The sequence below is a fragment of the Mesoplodon bidens genome (assembly GCF_964165515.1).
Source record: "Mesoplodon bidens genome assembly, chromosome: 9".
Taxonomy (NCBI): domain Eukaryota; kingdom Metazoa; phylum Chordata; class Mammalia; order Artiodactyla; family Ziphiidae; genus Mesoplodon; species Mesoplodon bidens.
The window spans coordinates 64,947,775-64,968,513 of NC_138166.1; the positions used below are offsets into that span (position 1 = coordinate 64,947,775).

Consider the following 20,739-nt stretch of genomic DNA (forward strand, 5'->3'; position numbering starts at 1 on the left):
CAGGCTCAGCGGCCATGGCTCACAGGCCCAGCCGCTCCGTGGCATGTGGGATCTTCCCAGACCAGGGCACGAACCCATGTCCCCTTCATCGGCAGGCGGACTCTCAACCACTGCACCACCAGGGAAGCCCTCATGTGCACACTTAAAGTATATCTTACATGTTTTTATCAAATATTTTTATTATTTTTTTAATAAATTTTATTTTATTTATTTTTTAAATTTCTTTTTGGCTGTGTTGGGTCTTTTGCTTTCTCTAGTTGCAGCGAGCAGGGGCTACTCTTTGTTGCGGTGCATGGGCTTCTCATGGCAGTGGCTTCTCTTGTTGTGGAGCACGGGCTCTAGGGGCACCGGCTTCAGTAGTTGTGGTTCGCGGGCTCTAGGGCGCAGGCTCTGTAGTGGTGGCGCACGGGCTTAGTTGCTCCGCGGCAGGTGGGATCTTCCCCGACCAGGGCTTGAACCCGTGTGCCCTGCATTGGCAGGTGGATTCTTAACCACTGCGCCACCAGGGAAGCTCTCAAAATATTGTATATTGTTATCTGGGCTTAATTAGGGTTGGATCCTTGTGGTGTATAGTTCTGTTGAAGTTGGTATACAACTAAGCAGCTATTAATCTATCTTATTTTATTTGTACTCCAGCCTTTATTTCTCTTCCTTGTCCATATTCACATCATGATTGAAATCTTGTCAGAATTATCTGTACAGTTTCTTTCTATGCAGTCTAATGAACATGTCAGAAATGGGAAATAAAGAAGATCTGATTTATCAAAAAGAAAACCTGTAATGACTTGTGAATATGACTTCATTTTCTTTCTATGTGATTTTTTTTCAATGGAATGCTTCAGGTTCCTTAATAATAACTTGGAAAATAGAAAATAGTATAAAAGTGAATTACTTCCAAATCCAGTTAGCAAAATACAACCAATGTTAATATTTGGATGTATTTTCTCTTTGACTTCTTTCTTTGTAAACTTTTAAAAACTTTAATGATGGTGGCATATGATTACATTTCTCTTGGGTAAATACTTAGGCTAAGTTATAGGTAGGTGTACATTTAACTTTTTAAGAAATTGCCAAACCATTTTCCCACATAGATGTTAACATTTATGTTCCCATCAACAGTGTATAAAAATTCTAGTTGGGCCTCCCTGGTGGCGCGGTGGTTGAGGGTCCGCCTGCCGATGCAGGGGGTGCGGGTTCGTGCCCCGGTCTGGGAGGATCCCATATGCCGCGGAGCGGCTGGGCCCGTGGGCCATGGCCGCTGGGCCTGCGCGTCCGGAGCCTGTGCTCCGCGACGGGAGAGGCCACGGCAGTGAGAGGCCCGCGTACCACAAAAAAAAAAAAAAAAAAAAAAAAAAATTCTAGTTGGTTCACGTATTCACCAACACCTGGGATGGCCACTCTTACTAATTTTAGCCATTCTATTGGAATTGTAGAGATACCTCATTGTGATCATAACTTGCATTTTCCTAACGACTGATGTTGAGGGTCTTATCATGTCCTTATTGCCATCTGTATGTCTTTGGTGGTCTGTTGAAATCTTTGGTCTATTTTTAAGTTGTGCTTGTTGTCTAATTGAGCTGTATATTTTAGATACTAGTCCTTTGTTGAACTATGCAAATAACTTATTTCTTATTATACCTTTACTATCTGTCAATAATTCTTGTCTGTCACAGTTATTACTGTGCTGTTTGCCTTAGTAGTGATTTTCTGTTTCCAATTTTTTTTTTTTGGCCACTCCTGTGGCTTGCAGGATCTTAGTTCCCAGATGAGGGATTGAACCCAGGACACGGTAGTGAAAGTGCCAAGTCCTAAACCACTGGACTGCCAGGGAATTCCCAATGCTACATTTTTTAATGGGAATTCTTTTGTAAGGAAGAATTGTTCTATCTCATGCATTCATTCATTCAATTATTTATTAATATTAGGACACATGAATATTAATTTTATCATTGCTTTTTGCTCCAATTGTCCTGAATTTGACTATTGGGAGCTCTTTCCCATTAGCTTCTATTCATCTTTCAACATGCCTCATCATTTTTTTTTGGAGCACTTCCTTATTTTCCGGTTCATCTTTTATTTTTCTTCCTTAAGTCCTGGAATTGATCATTTTCCAAGGAGTTCAGGTTCCTTTTATTTCAGAATAGTATTTAGAAGCCAGGGTCTCAGCACTAAAAGTACTCATTACTCCTGGGGTGTCTTTGCTTCTAGGTGTTTTGAACATAGATCTAGGAAGTTATATTTTTGTGTACATTCACACATGTGTATTTCTATACATGTCTATGTGTATGTATAGATAATATATATAATATATATGTTAACATAAATATATATGTTTATGTATATTAAAAACCATGAATTCATACTAATACACCAGTTCTAATCTACTAACACAAGATTCAGTCTAGCCTTTCTCTTTTCTTATTTGTAGCTCCTTTCTCCAACAGTGGAAAACCTGACTCTCATCTACAATTTATTTACTTATTTGTTCAGTTCTGGTATACACATAAGTGTAGTTTCAGAATTGCTGTTATAAATATATTTACTTACTAGAGTGTAGTATTGCATACACTTCTTTTTGTCTTTAGTCTTATTCTATTCAGTCAACCTACTGTTTTCCAGCCTTGTTCATTGGTGTTATGTTACTCATTTGAAATACAGTTAGTTTTATTTGTTACTGTTTTTAGTCCATTTTGAGCTCTTCTCACATCCTGGCTGATTTTGGTTATTTCATTGGAATATCTGAAAAATTATTGTGGTGTTAATAGTCAGTTCTGTAAAACAGTATGTCCGGAAGTATCCGTTCCACCTCTCATCTCTTTTACCTTATTCTCATTTTCCTTTTCTGCCATTTAACCACCCATCCATATGGGTAACCAATCTTAATAATTTCTTGCTTAGTTTTTAGTTTATTCCTATCTTTTTACACAAATCAGAAGATACATGTAGGAAAGGAGATATAAAAATTATATATGAGGGGCTTCTCTGGTGGCGCAGTGGTTGAGAGTCTGCCTGCCAATGCAGGGGATACAGGTTCGTGCCCCGGTCCGGGAAGATCCCACATGCCGCGGAGCGGCTAGGCCTGTGAGCCATGGCTGCTGAGCCTGCGCGTCCGGAGCCTGTGCTCTGCAACGGGAGAGGCCACAACAGTGAGAGGCCCGTGTACCGCAAAAAAAAAAAAATTATATATGAAAGGTAGTGTATTTATAGACACTACATACTTGATTCTGTAACAGCTTTATTGAGATACAATTCACATGCCATAAAATTCAGTTCTGTCATTTTTAGTATATTCACAGAGTTGTGCAACCATCATCACTATCTAATTTGAGGACATTTTCATCAGGCCAAAAAGAAACCCTGTACTTAATAACAATTACTCCCATTCTCTCCTATTCCCAGGTCTAGGCAACCACTAATCTACTTTCCATCTCTATAGAGTTTCCTATTCTGGGCATTTCATATAAATGAAATCATTCAATATTTTTTTGCACCTAACTTCTTTCACTTAGCATGATGTTTTCAAGGTTCATCTATATTGTATTGATAACATGCATCAGTACTTTGTACCTTTTTATTACTGAATGATATTCTGTTGCATAGATAATACCACATAATTTTGTTTATCCATTCATCAGTTGATGGACATGTTGGGTTATTTCTATTTTTTGGCTATTGTGAGTAATTCTGCCAAGAACATTTAAGTACCAGTTTTTATGTGGACTTACGTTTTCAATTCTCTTGGATCTATACCTTGGGATGGAATTGCTGGATCATAGGGTAACCATGTTTAACTTTCTGAGGAACTACCAAACTGTTTGCCAAAGCAGCTGTAGCATTTTACATTCCCACCAGCAATGTGTGAAGGTTTCAATTTCTCCACATCCATGTCCACATTTGTTATTGTCTGTCCATTTAAACTATAGTAGTAGGAGTGAGGTGGTATCATTGTGGTTTTAATTTGCATTTCCCTAATGGCTAATGATGTTAAACATCTTTTCATGTGCTTATTGTCAATTTGTATATCTTCTTTGAGGGAATGTCTGTTAAAGTGCTGTGCCCAATATTTAATTAGGTTATTTATCTATTTATTGCCCTGGTGGTTACAATTAACAAGTGATAACATTGTAATTTGGGTTATTACCAACTTAGTTTCAATAGAATACAGTAATTTTGCTCCTGTATACTTTCATTTTCTCTTCCCTCCTTTGTGCTCTTAGTGTCATACAAATTACTTCTTTCTACTTTATAAACCCAAGAACACAATTTAATAATTATTGCTTCATGAAGTGTTCCTTTAAATCAGGTAGAAGAGAGTTGCAAATAAAAATTATATTTGTACTGTCTTTTATGTAGTATTTCTTGTAGGGCATATCTGATTGTGAGGAATTCTCTCAGTTTTTGCTTATCAGAGAATGTCTTAAGTTCACCTTCATTTTTGAAAGATACCTTTGGTAGATACTGACAGTTGACAGTCTTTTTGTTTTAACATCTTGAATATGTCATCCATCTACTTTCTGGCCTCTGTGGTTTCTGTTGACATGTTAGTCATTATTCATTTTAAGAGTCCCCTGTATATGGTCATTTAAAGTCTCTCTTGCTGCTTTCCTGATTTTTTGTCTCTGTTTTGTGGCAGTTTGATTTTGATGTGTCTAGGTGTGGATCTCTTTGCTTTTTTCCTGTTTGGAGTTGCTGAGCTTTTAATGTGTAAGCATATTTTTCTTCAGATTTGGGATACTGTCTGCCGTTGTTTCTTCAAACATGCTTTTTGCCTCTTACTCCCTTTCTCCCCCTGTCTCTTTCCCTCTCTCCCTCCCTCCTCCTTTCCACTACTTCAGGGACTCCTGTTATGTGTAGGTTGGTATGCTTGATTTTGTTCCACAGTCTCTGGCTCTGTTCAGTTTTTTCTTCACTCTCTTTTTGTTTCTGTTCCTTAGACTGGTAAATGTTATTATTTATTTATTTTTTTTGCGGTACGTGGGCCTCTCACTGTTGTGGCCTCTCCCATTGCGGAGCACAGGCTCTGGACGCGCAGGCTCAGCGGCCATGGCTCACGGGCCCAGCCGCTCCGCGGCATGTGGGATCCTCCCGGACTGGGGCACGAACCCGTGTCCTCTGCATCGGCAGGCGGACTCTCAACCACTGCGCCACCAGGGAAGCCCGTGGTAAATGTTATTTGACCTATCTTCAAGTTTGCTAATTCTTCTGCTAGCTCACATCTGTTTTTGATCCTCTCTCTCTAGTGAAGTTTCATTCAGTTATTCTACTTTTCAACTTGAGAATTTTTATTTAGTTCTTTTTAATAATCTCCATCTCTTTATTAATTTTCTCTGTTTGGTGAATGTAGTTCTTATACCTTTAGTTTTTTAGACATGATTTCCTTTAGTTATTTGAACATATTTTAAATAGCAGATTTAAAGTCTCTGTCTAATGTCTGAGTTTTCTCAGGGTTAGTTTATATTGATTGCTTCTTTCCCCCCGAATATGGGTTATGCTCTCTTGGGCTTTTTTTGCGTGTCTGATAATTTTTTGTTGAAAACTGGACATTTTAAACGATACAGCGTGACACCAGTGGTTAGATTCTCCCTCTCCCCTTTCTCCTCCACCCCTCAAGGTTTATTTATTATTGCTGTTTGTTGTTTGCTTGTTTAGTGACTTTTGGGGAACTAATTCTGTAAAGTCTATTTTCTTTGTCATGTGTTGTCACTGCAGTCTCTGGTTATCCTAGTTGTTATTTGTGGGGTCTTGCAAAGAATCATCAAACAGGTCACATAATGTTCTTTGGGAATGGGTCTCTGAAGGAAGGAGCCTATTCTGCCTATTACAGTTGCTGACAGGGTGCCAATTTTTGTCACGATTGTGTGCTGTGGGTTTTCAAGGCTGCTGTAGAGCTGATGAGGGAAGATAAGAATAGGCGAGTTAAAATGCAACAAATGCTGCAGTTTTTACTGAGATTCAGCCCTTTTTCTTGAATAAGCACTCTTTGGATTGCTGCAAGCCTTTTGTTAATTTCCAGAGTTCGGAAGAAATTTTCTCTTGCTTTTAATGAAGGAGAGAATTTTCTGAAGTCTTTGTTCTGCTAATTTCGTTAATGTCACTAGTCTATATCCTTTTGTTTTCCAGTGTATACATAAGAGAATGTTTAAAGGTAAATATTACTGCACCAACTGTCTAATAATAGTTTTTCCATTCAGTATGTTGTTATCTGTCATGTCTGTTCTTCTAAAACTTTAATTTTAATGGCTGCATGGTGTTTTAACCCATGGGAGTACCATAATATATTATTTGTTTCACTTGTTTTTGAAACTTTGGTTTTTATGATTTTTCATTATCGTTAATAGTGTTTTATTGAATGTTCTTTTATCTAAATCTTACTAATTTGTAAGATTATAAATTCATGAAAGTGGAATTTGTTGAGTGTAAGAGCATGAAAACTTAAGTTTTTGATGCACATGGCCAAATTGATCTTCAGGGAAGTGGTTTCAGTTTATATTCTACCAGTCATGTACGAAAGTGCCTATTTTCCCACATCCTCACTTACTACTGGGTACTACTATTCATTTAGTTTTGTGCTCTCTAGTAGATCTTTTGGTAATGATGAAAATGTCTTATATCTATGAAATTTCTATTTCTGTATCTAGTAGAGTAGCCGCTAACCACATGTGGCTCTTGAGCACTTGAAATGTGGCTAGTCCTAAATAAGTCGTGCTATATTTCAAAGATTATTACAAAGGAAAAGAAAGTAATGAATAATGTAAAATGAGTCATAATAACTTTTTTATTGATTGCATATTGAAATGATAATATTGTATATACATTGGGTGAAATAAAATGATATTAAAGTTAATTTCACCTTTTTACTCTTACTTCCATAGTGTGTCTACTAGAATATTTATAATTACATATGTCATTCACCTTACATTTCTATCAGATAGTGCTTGTCTAGACTCTAGACCATTCTTCCTTTAAAAAAAAGCCCTGCTTCTTTAAAGTTTATGCTATTTAACAACAGTATTTTCACACCCTTCTTAAATTTGTCAGTTACCACATCCCTGTTTTCTCCTTATTTGTCAAAGGTGTCACCAAACACTCAGTTTTTCTTTCTACCCCAAGTTCTCTTACCATTCTGGGGCGTTTTTAGTGCCCATGTGTAAAACTTGTTCAATAATTTAGCTTCACAGTATCTGGATTATGGTTGAGCCATCATTTTAATGGCTCCATGTGGTCATCATGTGGAACTTCTGTTCCACCTCTGAAATCTTAATTGTATGGCTCATTCTATTCACAATTTCATATTCTTAGGTATCTCATTTCCTTACTTCATACCTTGGATCCTTGACTCTCCATTTTGTTCACTAAATCACTTCAACCATACTTGTCAGCTCCCTTGATCCCTTGTACTTTTGTGTACCCTTTCTGCAAAATAACAGCTTCAAATAACAGCCTATTGGCTTACATTTAAGTTACAGACTGCTATTGGAGTAAAAGATCTCGTGGCTTCAGGGATACATTCACACAGATCTTCAACCTAAACTAGTGGACAGAATTCCTTGGCTGCCTGTTTTGTGTTCCTAGCCCTTCTTTTTGTTTTGGTGGTTGCTGATTCAAATCTTTCTCTCTTAAAATTCCCTGGTCCATCCCTCCTCTTTTAGGATTAGCAGGTGATTTTTTTTTCTGGAGTTTAGAGAAAATCCTGTCCATCATTCCAGAATGTTATCTGTATCCTGGTTTACCTTCCTTTCTTCAGCTACTTGTGTAGGCAATCTTTTTTTTTTTTTTTTTTTTTAATTTATTTGGCTGTGTAGGGTCTTTGTTGCTGTGTGTGAGCTATCTTAGTTGCAGTGAGCGGGGGCTACTCTTCATTGAGGTGCACAGGCATCTCATTGCGGTGGCTTCTCTTGTTGTGGAGCACGGGCTGTAGGTGCGTGGGCTTCAGTAGTTGCATCACGCGGGCTCAGTAGTTGCAGTGCACGGGCTTAGTTGCTCCGTGGCATGTGGGATCCTCCTGGACCCGGGATTGAACCCGTGTCCCCTGCATTGGCAGGCAGATTCTTAACCACTGTGCCACCAGGGAAGTCCCTGTCTAGGTAATCTTTTCTTTTTTTTTTTAAACTTATTTTTTACTTTTTAAAGCATTTTTTATAGTGAGTTTTTTTTTAATTTTTTGCTTTATAACAAATTAAATCAGTTATACATATACATATGTTCCCATATCCCCTCCCTTTTGCGTCTCCCTCCCACAAATTTTTAAAAAATTTATTGGAGTATAGTTGATTTACAGTGTTGTGTTAATTTCTGCTGTACAGCAGAGTGACTCAGTTATACACATATATACATTCTTTTTTATATTCTTTTCCATTGTGGTTTATCCCAGGTTATTGAATATAGTTCCCTGTGCTATACAGTAGGACCTTGTTGTTTATCCATTCTATATGTAATAATTTGCATCTACTAACACCAAACCCGCAGCATTTATTAGCATTTAAACATGCAGCTATCCTTTTTTTTAATTCCTAAAACTTGCATAACCCTTTACTGTCCTCTAGCTTCTACCTTATTGCTCTTCTATTCACAGATAAGCATTCAGAAAGAATTGTTTACCCTCACTGTCTGCAGTTAGTTATTCACTGCTTATTTAATTCCATTCTGCCTTCATCTATCTTTCCCCTACCTTTCCACTGCTCTGACAGTGCTCCCTGATAATGATGTATAGATTCTTCTATGTCTCTATATTGACTACTCCAGAGCATTTGGTACAGTTGACCACTTCTTGAAGGAGGCCACTACAGTTGACCTCCTTGAACTGCTTCTAAGAACTACTTTCCTCATTCTTCTTCTCTCTCCCCTTTTCCTAGGTTTGTGTAGGTGATAGTGGTGGTGGTAGTGGGATGTTGGTGTTGGTTCTGACCTGCTTCCTACTTTGTATACTGTAATTGGATCCATACCCATGGCCTTCATACCGTTTAAATGTTGTTGACTTAAAATGTTAATATCTGCCTAACCTAGACATTTCTAGAACTTCTAACTTTTATATATGTAGCTGCCTACTAGATATTTGTCTCCCTAAAGCCAATTTAGCACCTTAAACTCAAATGAATTTTGCTTTTAATGATTGGAACAACCATTAATCCAGTTGCTCAACCTAAATTCATAAATTTGAGTCTTACCACTCCCCCCACAAGTTACAGAGACTTGTCAGTTCATGTCATTAATATCTTACCCAGAACTGTCCATTAAAAGTTAATGCAAGCCACATATGTAATTTAAACTTTTCTAGTAGCTACATTTAAAAAGTAAAAAGGAACACGTGAGTTTAACTTTAGTATCAGATTTTTATGTAGCCCAGTATAGCTAAAATTTTATTTCAACCTGTAATCAGTATAAAAATTGACATACTTTATTCTTTTTTTCATAACCGGTCTTCAAAACCTGGTTTCTATTTTATACTTAGAGTATATATCAATTCAGACTAGCTAAATTTCAAGTGCTCGATAGCCACATATAGCTAGTGGCTACTGTTATGGACAGTAGCATTCTAACTTAATTTCTCTTCATCCCCACTGCTTCTGTCTTCCCTGGGCTACTGCAACAGATCTTGGGATTGCTACCATTATCTCCTGCAGTTCATCCTAAATATTATTGTTAGTGGTAATTTTCTAAAATATGAATGTGACTTGGCATGTGAATTAATGTGACTGTGCAATTTTCTGCTTCAAATCCTATAATGCTGTTCATAAGTTTTCAAGATGAAGCCTATTCTGAGTTCTTTATTGTAGCCAACGAAGTCCTTTATAATCTGGCTTTTGCTTAACTTTCCTACCCTGTATCTCCTGGACCCTGATAATGAGTTGTATTGAGCTATTTGTAGTTACCATAAAGAACTGTGCTCTCTCCTCTTGCTTTTGGACCTTTACAGTTACCAATTAGCCTGCTCATGTTCTCTAGTACCTACCCACATTTCTCATCAGACTAAGGCCTACTAGTCCTTTAGGATCTGAAGGATTTGACCCCAGGATAGGAGAAAACACCCTTTTTTTCGTTCTCATAGCCATCTTTCTGTGCTTGCCTCCATTATAGTATTTATCACAGTGTTAATATAATTGTCTTCTAACTTACCTGACCTCAGATTCTTAGTTTTATAAGCAGGGACCTTGTTTTTATTAACTTTTACATCCCTAATTACTAATGCACACATTGTAAGGGTCCAGTAACTGTGTTGATTGAATGAGTGTGGCCAGTAATTCTGTGAGTAGAGATTTAAATTCCAGGTTCAGAGCAAAGAAAAAAATGTATTTAAACTTTTAAGTTATCTCATTCTACATGTGTTCATACAATTAAATATTAAAATCTTTTTCTTTTTTTTCTTTTTCTTTTTTTTTTTTTTTGCGGTACGCGGGCCTCTCACTGTTTGTGGCCTCTCCCGTTGCGGAGCACAGGCTCCGGACGCGCAGGCTCAGCGGCCATGGCTCACGGGCCCAGCCGCTCCGCGGCATGCGGGATCCTCCCAGACTGGGGCACGAACCCGTGTCCCCTGCATTGGCAGGCGGACCCCCAACCACTGCGCCACCAGGGAAGCCCTAAAATCTTTTAAGTAGATTAACCAAGAATCCAGAATAAGATTAAGAAAGTAAAAGTTGGTTCCATTTGTACACAATTGTTCATCTCAGTAAAAAGGGAGGAGCTGGGGGCATGCAAACTAAGATATGATCTTTAGAGAAAATTGGGGAGGGAACATCAAAGTTAACATTTAGGACAAGCTTATGTTATCTTGTAACATCTTAGTGTTCTTGTTATATTAAATCTAGAATCTAGGTATTTTTACACCGGTTATATTTAAAATACTTAAGGCATTTAAATAGTGACATTCTTTAATTTTCCCCTTGAATTATGTAAGTGATGGGAGGAATTTGACTGAGTGCTAGACAGTTTCATCTATGTGTATGATGTAAGGCTTTTGTTAGTAATAATGAGTAGACAAGTAAATTTATGTAACTTTTTTCTTTTGTAGTGAGTAATTGTTTTTTGTATTTAGAATTACATAAACTTGAGGAGAAAGAAATTTAATTGTAGTTGTCAGTATGTGAAACAGCATACAGTTTGTCTGTGTTTTAAAATCCAAAGTGGTACAGCCTGAACTTGAAATTATTTAGGAAAGATCAAATGTTACCTTTGAAATTTTAAGTTACTGATATAAACCTTCCTTGGATCTTTGCAGTCTGTTTGTTTTTTTTTTTTTGTATGTTTGTTTGTTTTAATTGTAGTTACTAAGGGGAGAAATAGAATCCTGGTTATATTTATGTAATTCGGGGCTGAATATCTCTTTTTGTAAAGATGGGGAGAGCTGAAGGTTTATAGTAGATCCTACCAAAAATATGTTTTAATTTTCCTCAAATTCTGACTTTTGTCACTTCCATCCTGTCACAACTCAATTTCGTTGTTGTTACTGAAAAGCATATTTAGCAGTTTTCAAAACAAGTTGCTACTTTTCTCCTTTGGAAAATATGTATTTATAAATATTAATATTTATAGATACTAATATTTAAACCTTTAAAATGATAATGGATTTTCACATGCCAAGATTTTGATAACTTTATTCTTTGGAATAAGAACAAATGGCAAGAAAATATAAACAAATCTCAAGGGTTCCAGTAATCTGTCAGTTGAAACCTTTTTGAGGCATCTTGTTCTTTGAATATAATTGATTTCTAGAAGTAAGTTTAAATAAGTTAAACACTGAAATTACTGGATATTGTATTTAAGTTGATTTTTCCACAGGTAGTGAAATAGCAAACAGTGGAATTGTAGCTTGATTTTCTTAAATGTGAATTTTGGCATAGAGATTTGGCATACCTTTTAGATAGTAACCAAAATATTTTGTAAACATATGCTTTTAGAAAAGATGATTTGATAACTGTTTCTTCTTATGTAACTGATGTTTGAAATCAAGTAATACTCTTAAGACCTAAAGGTATTTTGGGTGACTATACTTTTATCTACATTCGCATGCTTATAGATGTCACAGTTATATCACTCAGGTCTGTAAGTAACATTTCTTTATCCAGAGGTTGTATTTCACACTGGCACTGTGAACATTATATTTGTGCAGAAAAAGAATCAGTTTAGGTCTTCTGAATTATAGACTGTGGTTGATTTTAGAATTTGGGGTAAGGAAAGATTCTTATGAAATGTGAAAAGTCTGTGTGTTTTAGTCAACCAGTGTTATATTATTGGTGTATTTCCTAAGTCTGTCTTTTGTGTTGAGACACAGTTTCTTCCTCAGAAGAAACTTTCCTGAAAGTATATTTTTGTCATTTATCTTTTTTAATAACTCCTGTGTATCAGCACTCTGTTAGGAATGTAGAGATGAATATGACATGATTCTCTCCTTGGAAATAAGTTGTGTCGGGAAACTGACAAGTAATATGTTTAATTTTAAAATAATGTAAAACATGAAATTATTTAAAATGTTATAGTAGTTATGCACAGAGAACTATCTACTCTCAACCTAGTCACTCTTCTTCCTCACTGAGACTGCTTTTGTGCAAAACTACCAGTAATTTTCTTATTTCCAAATTTTATGTTCACATCTCTGGTATTTCATTTGACTTTTCAGTAGCATTTAACACAAGTGAGTGACCTTGAGCCAGTCCTAGTTTTCCTTTCTCCTCACTGACTGATCAATCTTTCTCATTCTTTCTCTGCCTAACATCTCAATGTTGGAGTGCTCCAGGACACTGTCTAGACCCCCTTTTATCTATAATCTCTCTTTGGGAATCTGATCCTCTCCCAATACTATCTATATGCTTATGTTTCCTAAATCTATATTTTCAGCACCAGCCAGCCCTGGAATTTCTGAATTCATATGTTTAACTGCCTACAGGCCATCTCTTCTTGAATATGTAACATACACCTCCACTTAACATGTTCAAAGCTATTTTTGATTTTTGGTGATTTTGGCCCTCACTGCCCACTCTTTTCCTCCCCTTTGTATCCTGTTTCCCAGGAGATATCACTAGCCATTGAGTTGTTCAAGCCAAGTACTTAGGAGTTATCTTTTGTCTCTTTATCTTTTGTGTCTTTTTCTTTTGCCAGTCACATCTAACCCACCAGCGATGTCCTGACAATTCTTCTTTTAAAACATACTCTGAATCTTCATCTCTCTTTGCATCCATACCATCTAAATTCAGTATACCCTTTCTTTCTCAGACTATTGCAGTAGGCTCCTTACTAGTTTTCTTATTTCCATTTCTTCTTTTAGCAGTAAGAGCTATCTTTAAAACACAAATCAGGTCAGGTCACTTGCCTGTGTAAAACCCTCCAGTGGCTTCCTATCATGCCTAAAATAACATCCAAATTTCTTACTTTGGCTGGGTACCACATGATCTGGCCCCTGCCTGCCTCCCTGACCTCATTTTTTATCACTTATCCCCTGGTCCACTACTTCACCTCATTGTAGTTCATGTACCTTCTTTTTGTTCCTGAAAGTACCAAGTTCATCCCCACTTTAGGGCCCATTCCTTAGCCCTAGAATGCTTTTCTCCCTTTTCTTAATTCAGTCTCCTAGTTGTGCCTAAGACTGTTGTAGGAGTTGAGGATAAAGCAATAAATAAGACACAGGGGTAGATGGAGGTGGTTTTTTTACACCTTTTGTATGGTGGGTTCCTTGAATATGTAACCTAAAATATTTTCTCTGAAACTTCTTCAGCTCTCCCAGATGGCTTCCTCTTTTTGATGCCACAACTTATGTAATTCATTTAATCTGTACCATGATGGAGTTTACATTTTAGTTGGAGGTAGGGTGGGTGGAGATCACAATAAACAAGATTTGTAAAATGTATGTTAAATGGTAGTAGCTAAAGAGAAAAACATAAAGCCGCAGAGTGCTGAGATGAGGAATGGGTTGTAATTTTAGATAAGGGTGATCAGGGCAGTCCTCTCTTTGAAGGTGACATTTGAATAATCATCATCATCTGTTCTAGGTTGTGATATAACTCATAGATTTCTTCAATACAGAATAAAGACATACCCTTTTTAAAAACATTTTGTCCAAGGATAGTCTGTTTTCTTCTCTATGCTATATTATTTGCCTTTCAGTTTTTATAGGTCACATTTACTTCATCTTTCCATTTGTTACTGCTTGCCATCTTTAGCTTCCTTCCCTCTCCTGTACCTACAAGTTTGCATTTCTTCCAGTTCTTAACTTTATTTTAATTACTTGAAATATAGCACTGTATAAAGATTTTAACTAAAACATTGGCATTTATCTGAAGTGGACTGTCTTAATCCAGTGACTGACAGAGCAAAATTGTATGAAATTTACATTTTTTTCTTCTTGGGATTTAAATTTGGTCCCTGTATATCTTCTTGAAACATCATACTTTACACTTTTTTCACCATTTCTTGTAAGACTTCAGGTACAGGGCATAGTAATTGTTCTTTATAAAAAGATAGGGCTTCCCTGGTGGCGCAGTGGTTGAGAGTCCGCCTGCCAATGCAGGGGACACGGGTTCGTGCCTCGGTCCAGGAGGATCCCACATGCTGCGGAGCGGCTGGGCCTGTGGGCCATGGCCGCTGGGCCTGCGCGTCTGGAGCCTGTGCTCCGCGAAGGGAGAGGCCGCAGCCGTGAGAGGCCCGTGTACCGAAAAAAAAAAAAAAAAAAAAAAGATAGATAGGAGGCCTACTGATTCTGTGTTTGATCAGGAGAGCTGCTGAAATAGATTAAAATTCACTGGGGCTTATATCCGACAAAAAATATTACCTTGAGTGAGTAGAAAAAAATCTGCCTTCAATTTATTTGTAATTTACCTCTAATTTGTTGAGTTACATGTAAGTAACTTTCATTTTTTTTCCCTCTATCTTTTACTATGTTCCAATGGATTTCTCTCTCCTGTTCGACTGAATGATTCTTGGAATTCCTCGTTTACTGTTCCTCTGTGGATCTGTCTGTTGGAATCTGGAACACTGGAATGATGGAAATGTGTTCTTTACAAAGTAGCTGTGAGTATGCTACATAATTTATAGAGAGGCTTTTTTCTGGTCTAAGTTAAATTTCAGTTATAGTTGGATGAAATATGAACCAAGGAAGCCTTAAATTTAATGCATATTCTTAGCTCTGCACGTAGTAGGCTTTCATATATTTGACTTGGAAAAATTCTCATCAGTATCCTAACTAGTATATTTAAAATTAGCCTTTCAATTTAATTGGCTTACTTATCTTCTCAATATTTGTCTTAAAAATTAGTTCATATGAATTTTAAAAAAGGTAAAAATATTATGGATGGAATATTTAGTTACATATGTGATGCTAGTAAGGAATGCAGATTGCTGTTCTTTGTTAAATCCAAATGTATTGAATTAGTACTTTGATCCCATATAAGTTTTTTGGATGAGAATTTAAATGTGGCAAAAACCTTTAAGAAAAATGTGTACCTCTTAGGAATATTTTGCCATTATATTTTAATGAATGAATAAGACCTACCCCTAAGTAAATTAATCAGTAAGACTACTCACTCAGATGGTCTGAACTATGGACAGTGTTTCTCACCAATGGGTAAGTTGAAAATCAGACTGATTTACTATGCCAATTTAGAAGTAGATTTCTTTGAATTACTCATGAAACGTATTGAGTTCATCAAAGAATCAAAAACCACACAGAAAACTGAATTGAAATTTACTTTAAAATCTGGATAAATCTGATGTTCCTGATGATAGAGGCAGCAGGCTCATGTAAATACCTTGAAGTGACATAATTGGACCTAGTATAACAGCTTGAAAGATAATGTTACTGATTGACATTGATCATGAGAGCTTTTAAGAGTTGATGAAAAATTTTAAGCTCCACGTTTTGATTTTATTTCATGAAGAAGAAGATAAATTTCAAGAAACTCCTGCCTCTGGTAATTAGTATGAGCAAAGGGGATGATTAAAAGAGTCCTTAATATAATTTTAAGGGGATTTGAATTTTTATTGTGAAAAATCCTTTGTTTTTTTTTTAGTTGATTGGTCAGAATCTTATTATTAGTAACTTACTATAAATTGAAATCTTTGCTCTGAGACAGGTTTCTTTAATTTTTATTTTATTCCCTTGGGTTTTTATAATTGTCTGTTGTCAGTCAACTTGTGCTCAATTCATTTTGTCCATTTCTGCAATTAACTAATACTTTTATTGGTAACACTGTAAAATCAGTTTGATTCACCATGAATAATAGTTTATATAGTTTTCTAAAAATAGGTTAATGAAGGGAATTTGAAATGTGTGACAGAAGTGATTTGTTGATATATGAATAACCGGACTCCTTTTGCTTTTCTCAGCAACAGAAGAACCTTGAAGGCTATGTGGGATTTGCAAATCTCCCAAATCAAGTATACAGAAAATCAGTGAAGAGAGGGTTTGAATTCACACTTATGGTTGTGGGTAAGATATGATTTCTCACTAAAATTGAGTTTTGATACGTTTGCAACTATTAATGAACTCTGAATGATTTGAGAAAACAATAGCCCAAATAACTGCAGGGATCATGTGTTATATTTTCTTTTGTTATGCGAATACATTTTAAAATTTAACTTGATGGTGTAATAGGATTTCAGTATTTTCTTGCCTCTTTCTTGTAGATGGCACAGTTTTGGAAACTCAGTAAAAATTGAGAAGAGGGGTGGGGGGTGTAGTGGTTGAATAGAACGCTGGAGAAGTTCTCTTCAATTGATGATGCTACAAAAGGAAATAGCATCTGGTGGTTACTTATTACTCCAGGATAATTTTTTTTTTTTTTTTTTGTGGTACGCGGGCCTCTCACTGTTGTGGCCTCTCCCGTTGCAGAGCACAGGCTCCGAACGTGCAGGCTCAGCGGCCATGGCTCACGGGCCTAGCTGCTCCGCGGCATGTGGGATCTTCCCGGACCTGGGCAAGAACCCGTGTCCCCTGCATCAGCAGGTGGACTCTCAACCACTGTGCCACCAGGGAAGCCCCAGGATAATTTTATTCTCTGGCTCATATAGTGTAGTGAAGCCATATCACATGAGTGTTGAACTTAAACATATGTTCTCTGAATTTGAAAAAGAAGGATGGGGTAGAGGAACATAATCATGCAAATGATTACCCTGGGAATTCATTCATTAAGTATAAGCCCTGGAATTAGTGAAATATGATGACTCTCCTTGTTCTTTAGTTCACTCTCATTTTTCTCATGAGTGTGTTTTATCCTGTGAGCACCTTTCCCTGCCTGTAGTCCATTTTAATAGATTGTCAAGGGTTATTTTGACTGTAGGTTGGTAACATAATCATATATGCAAAAACACTTTACCATGTATAAGGTTAGTTATCTTAAATGACAATCTTAAATGACTTTATAATATTTTCACCTCATATAGGCTGACTTTATAACCTAGCTCCTCAGTTTGATGCAATTTTGTTGTATTTTTCTATTTGTTTTATGAAGGTAAAAGGCAGAATAGTGGATTGACTATCCATGACAGAGAAAATTGAGTTGATGCTGGACCTTTATGTACTGTGCATTAAATTTTGCTAATTACATTCAACTCCTGGTATTTTTATTTTGGTGTTGAATTAGATTAATTGAATTAGGTATGAAATACCCCTTCATTGAAGGGAAGAATATTTTATCAACTGACCAGAGTGTTTTACCTGAGGGTAGGTTTGTGGCTGTTTGGAAATATCTACATTGTAATAGTTCATAGTTAAAACATGGTGGTACAAAGTCTGCAAACTTGATACTTGGTAGAGTTGGTTAACTTGTCTGTCTCTGGTTGAGTAAGAAGCATAGTATACCTAGCTTGCAAACTGGCTGGTGTAGACCAGAGGTGTGGGTCTAAATAGGTGGGTAAAATATGCAGGACATACCTTTTCTTCCATAGATTGGTAACATAATCATTTTATGTGAAGAAATACTACATCTTACCTTTACTATGTAATGTTAGTGATCTTAAATGACAAACCATAGACAAATATAAGATCATTTTTTAATTTGTAGAAAACTTCCTAGGTGCATTAGGAGAACCATAGCAATTTCCAAAAAATTTTTAATATTAAAATTAAAGAATAACTTCTTGAATATATACTTAGTAGAGTAATATCTGGGGGTCTAGGCCAGATACTTGGTTTGAAATCTCTGTGACATTTGTCCAGATGAAATAGTTAATAACCAGCTGATCTTGATTTTTAGAGTAAATACACAATCTCTGAATGTAACTTATTTGTTTTTCTGGTCAGTCCTTTTGTCAACTACAGCTTTTGTTTTTCTCTTCTTTGATAAGACTTCAACTGTGGATAAAGGAGAATGGGTGTTAATATTGTTATTCTGTTATCCCCACTATACCTTGAACATTACTGTTTAATTAGTTATCTTTGTATAGAGTTGTTGAGTGCAGGGTCTAAATCTTTTCATCTACATAGTTGCAGTGTATAACACATAAAAGTCACCTTTTGGAACTTCCCTGGTGGTCCAGTGGGTAAGACTCCACGCTTCCAAGGCAGGGGTCCAGGTTCAATCCCTTGTCAGGGAACTAGATCCCCCACGCATGTCACGACTAAAACTTTGCATGCTGCAACTAAGAAGTCAGCATGCAGCAGCCAAAAAGATCCTGCATGCCACAACTAGGACCCGGCACAGCCAAAATAAATATAAGTAAATAGATAAATATTCTTTAAAAAGTCACCTTGTAAGTAAATATTTAATACATTGTTTTTCAGACTTTAGGCCAAATCTAACAATATTGTTTGTAAATCACAGAAAGCTAAGACTTACCATACTTTAATATTCTTGACTTAGAGACTGCAAGCTATTCCTTATGAGCTAAGTCCTCATTTTTGAGATTTATGCTCAGAGCAGCTTTGGTTCTTATAACAATTCTTGGTTTGAGACTTATACATTGATACAAACTGAGAATCTATATTTAACAGTTGATTTCTTTATCTCTTTGTCCTTTGTTGGGAAACCTTTATCCAGTAACCTTGCTCCATAAGCAATATTTAGTATTTACTTGAGTGACTTTTTTGTATAAAAGAGACATAATTTCTTTTCCCATATTTTCTTCCCTAAAGGAGCTAATAATTTTTATGACAATGTAAAGTATACATAAAAAGATAAGTAACGTTTTTAGTAAGTAAATGTAAGTCAGTAGAGTCATACAAAAATTAAGAGCCATAGATGTTTAGAGGTATAGGAGAGCTTTTCCCTGGTTCCCTGGTTGGAATTATTATTGCCTTACTTGAGAAAGAGGTATTAGGGCAGATTTTTGAAGAATAGAATTGGGATAGACATTGAGCGGGCAGTCCAGTTGGGAAAACAATAACCAACCCCTACATAACTTATTATGTGCCAGGGAATATTTCAAGTACATAAAGTACTGGTACTTTATTATGTAACTCATATAGTCCTTAACAATAACCCTATGATGTAAGTATTATATTATTGTTATCTCCTTTTTAGAGATGAAGAAACTGAAGCATGGAGATGTTAGGTTACTTGCCCATGGTCACACTGCTAGCAAATGCCAGAACCAAACCCAGTCTGTTTCTCAGTCTGGTGTGTTCTTAGGCACTATGCAGAGGCTCATTTGGGAATACTGGATATAGTGCAGAGTTCAGTAGAGTGCGTCCAGTATGCCTTGAACTTGTATGATTCCAACTAGATATTGTTTTCCCTAAAAAAATTAAAAGAGACAGAGGGACATACAGAGACAAAGAGGAAATGAATGAGAATTTTAGAGAAAAATAATGCAAGCAATTTTTTCTGCCATTCTACTGGAATGAGTACCTGTCCTAGGGTAGGCATGGTAGGAGAGGTGAATTCTCTGTTCCCCCAGTCATTTTCAGCTTCCACATACTTTTATAGTGTGAGTATCTCACCTTGCTGAGTTAGTCTAGGTGCCTTAATATAAACTAGTTACTTCTTAGAAACAGGTATCTGTTTTAGTTCAGGAAGAAAAACAAGTTATCAGTTTATATGTAATTGTGCATTATGGATGATATATTGGGGGGCAGTTCAATATTAATTTGCACTGCATGTTGATTTTAGGATCTGACCCCAAAGTGGTAACTTTATAATAGTTGGAAATAAGGCTGGAAGGGTAGGCTAGCCTAAAATTTGAAGACGTTCATTGCCTCCAGGATAAAAAGATAGGAATTCTTGATTTTGGCTCTTTATTTGAAAATTTACTTTAAAACCCAGTGTCAGACATATCAAATAATGAAGACAGTTAGGTCTCTAATTCAGCAAATGTCAAACCTATTCGGGCTTGGAATTTGAAAATCGTTTGTGTGCTTCTTAATTTTTGCTCTGAGAATAAAATGTTAATTGTAAAATCTTGATTTTACTAGAATCTTTCAAAGAGGTAGAACTCAGAAAGATTGTAGATTGCTTTATCTGACCAGAAAATAATTTGAAAAACAAGTGGCATTAAGTCTATTATTTTGGGTTCTTTGAAGATAAAATTCACAGTTCAATCATTTTTATAATATTAAGCTTTGCTAAATTTTTGTAGCAGAGGTTTTCTTTATTGTCATAATGTATTCGACATATATCAAATGTCTTTAGTAGCGCTGGCATTTCTGGTTTTTTTTCGGTGGAAGGGAGCTTAGAATATGGTGGTTTAGCCATTTTTGGGATTCAAAGTTTATCATAATGTGTTTTTGGGGTTTTTTTGCGGTACGTGGGGCCTTTTACTGTTGTGGCCTCTCCTGTTGCGGAGCACAGGCTCCAGACGCGCAGGCTCAGCAGCCATGGC

The 20,739-nt window shown here is 36.4% G+C and overlaps 1 protein-coding gene across 3 annotated transcripts in view; it reads left to right on the top strand.

The window, feature by feature from the left end:
* The window catches only part of SEPTIN7 (septin 7), a 108,151-nt gene that overhangs the window by 19,274 nt on the left and 68,138 nt on the right, over positions 1 to 20,739 (top strand). The window contains exons 1-2 of one of the 3 annotated variants that reach the window (XM_081243910.1): positions 14,896 to 14,994; positions 16,309 to 16,411. In XM_081243910.1, the coding sequence (XP_081100036.1) occupies positions 16,402 to 16,411 (10 nt within the window). In that variant the 5' untranslated portion in view covers positions 14,896 to 14,994; positions 16,309 to 16,401. Of the gene's footprint in view, positions 1 to 14,895; positions 14,995 to 15,508; positions 15,548 to 16,308; positions 16,412 to 20,739 lie in introns of those variants that run through there. The other 2 variants (XM_081243909.1, XM_081243911.1) reach the window with 2 other exon arrangements.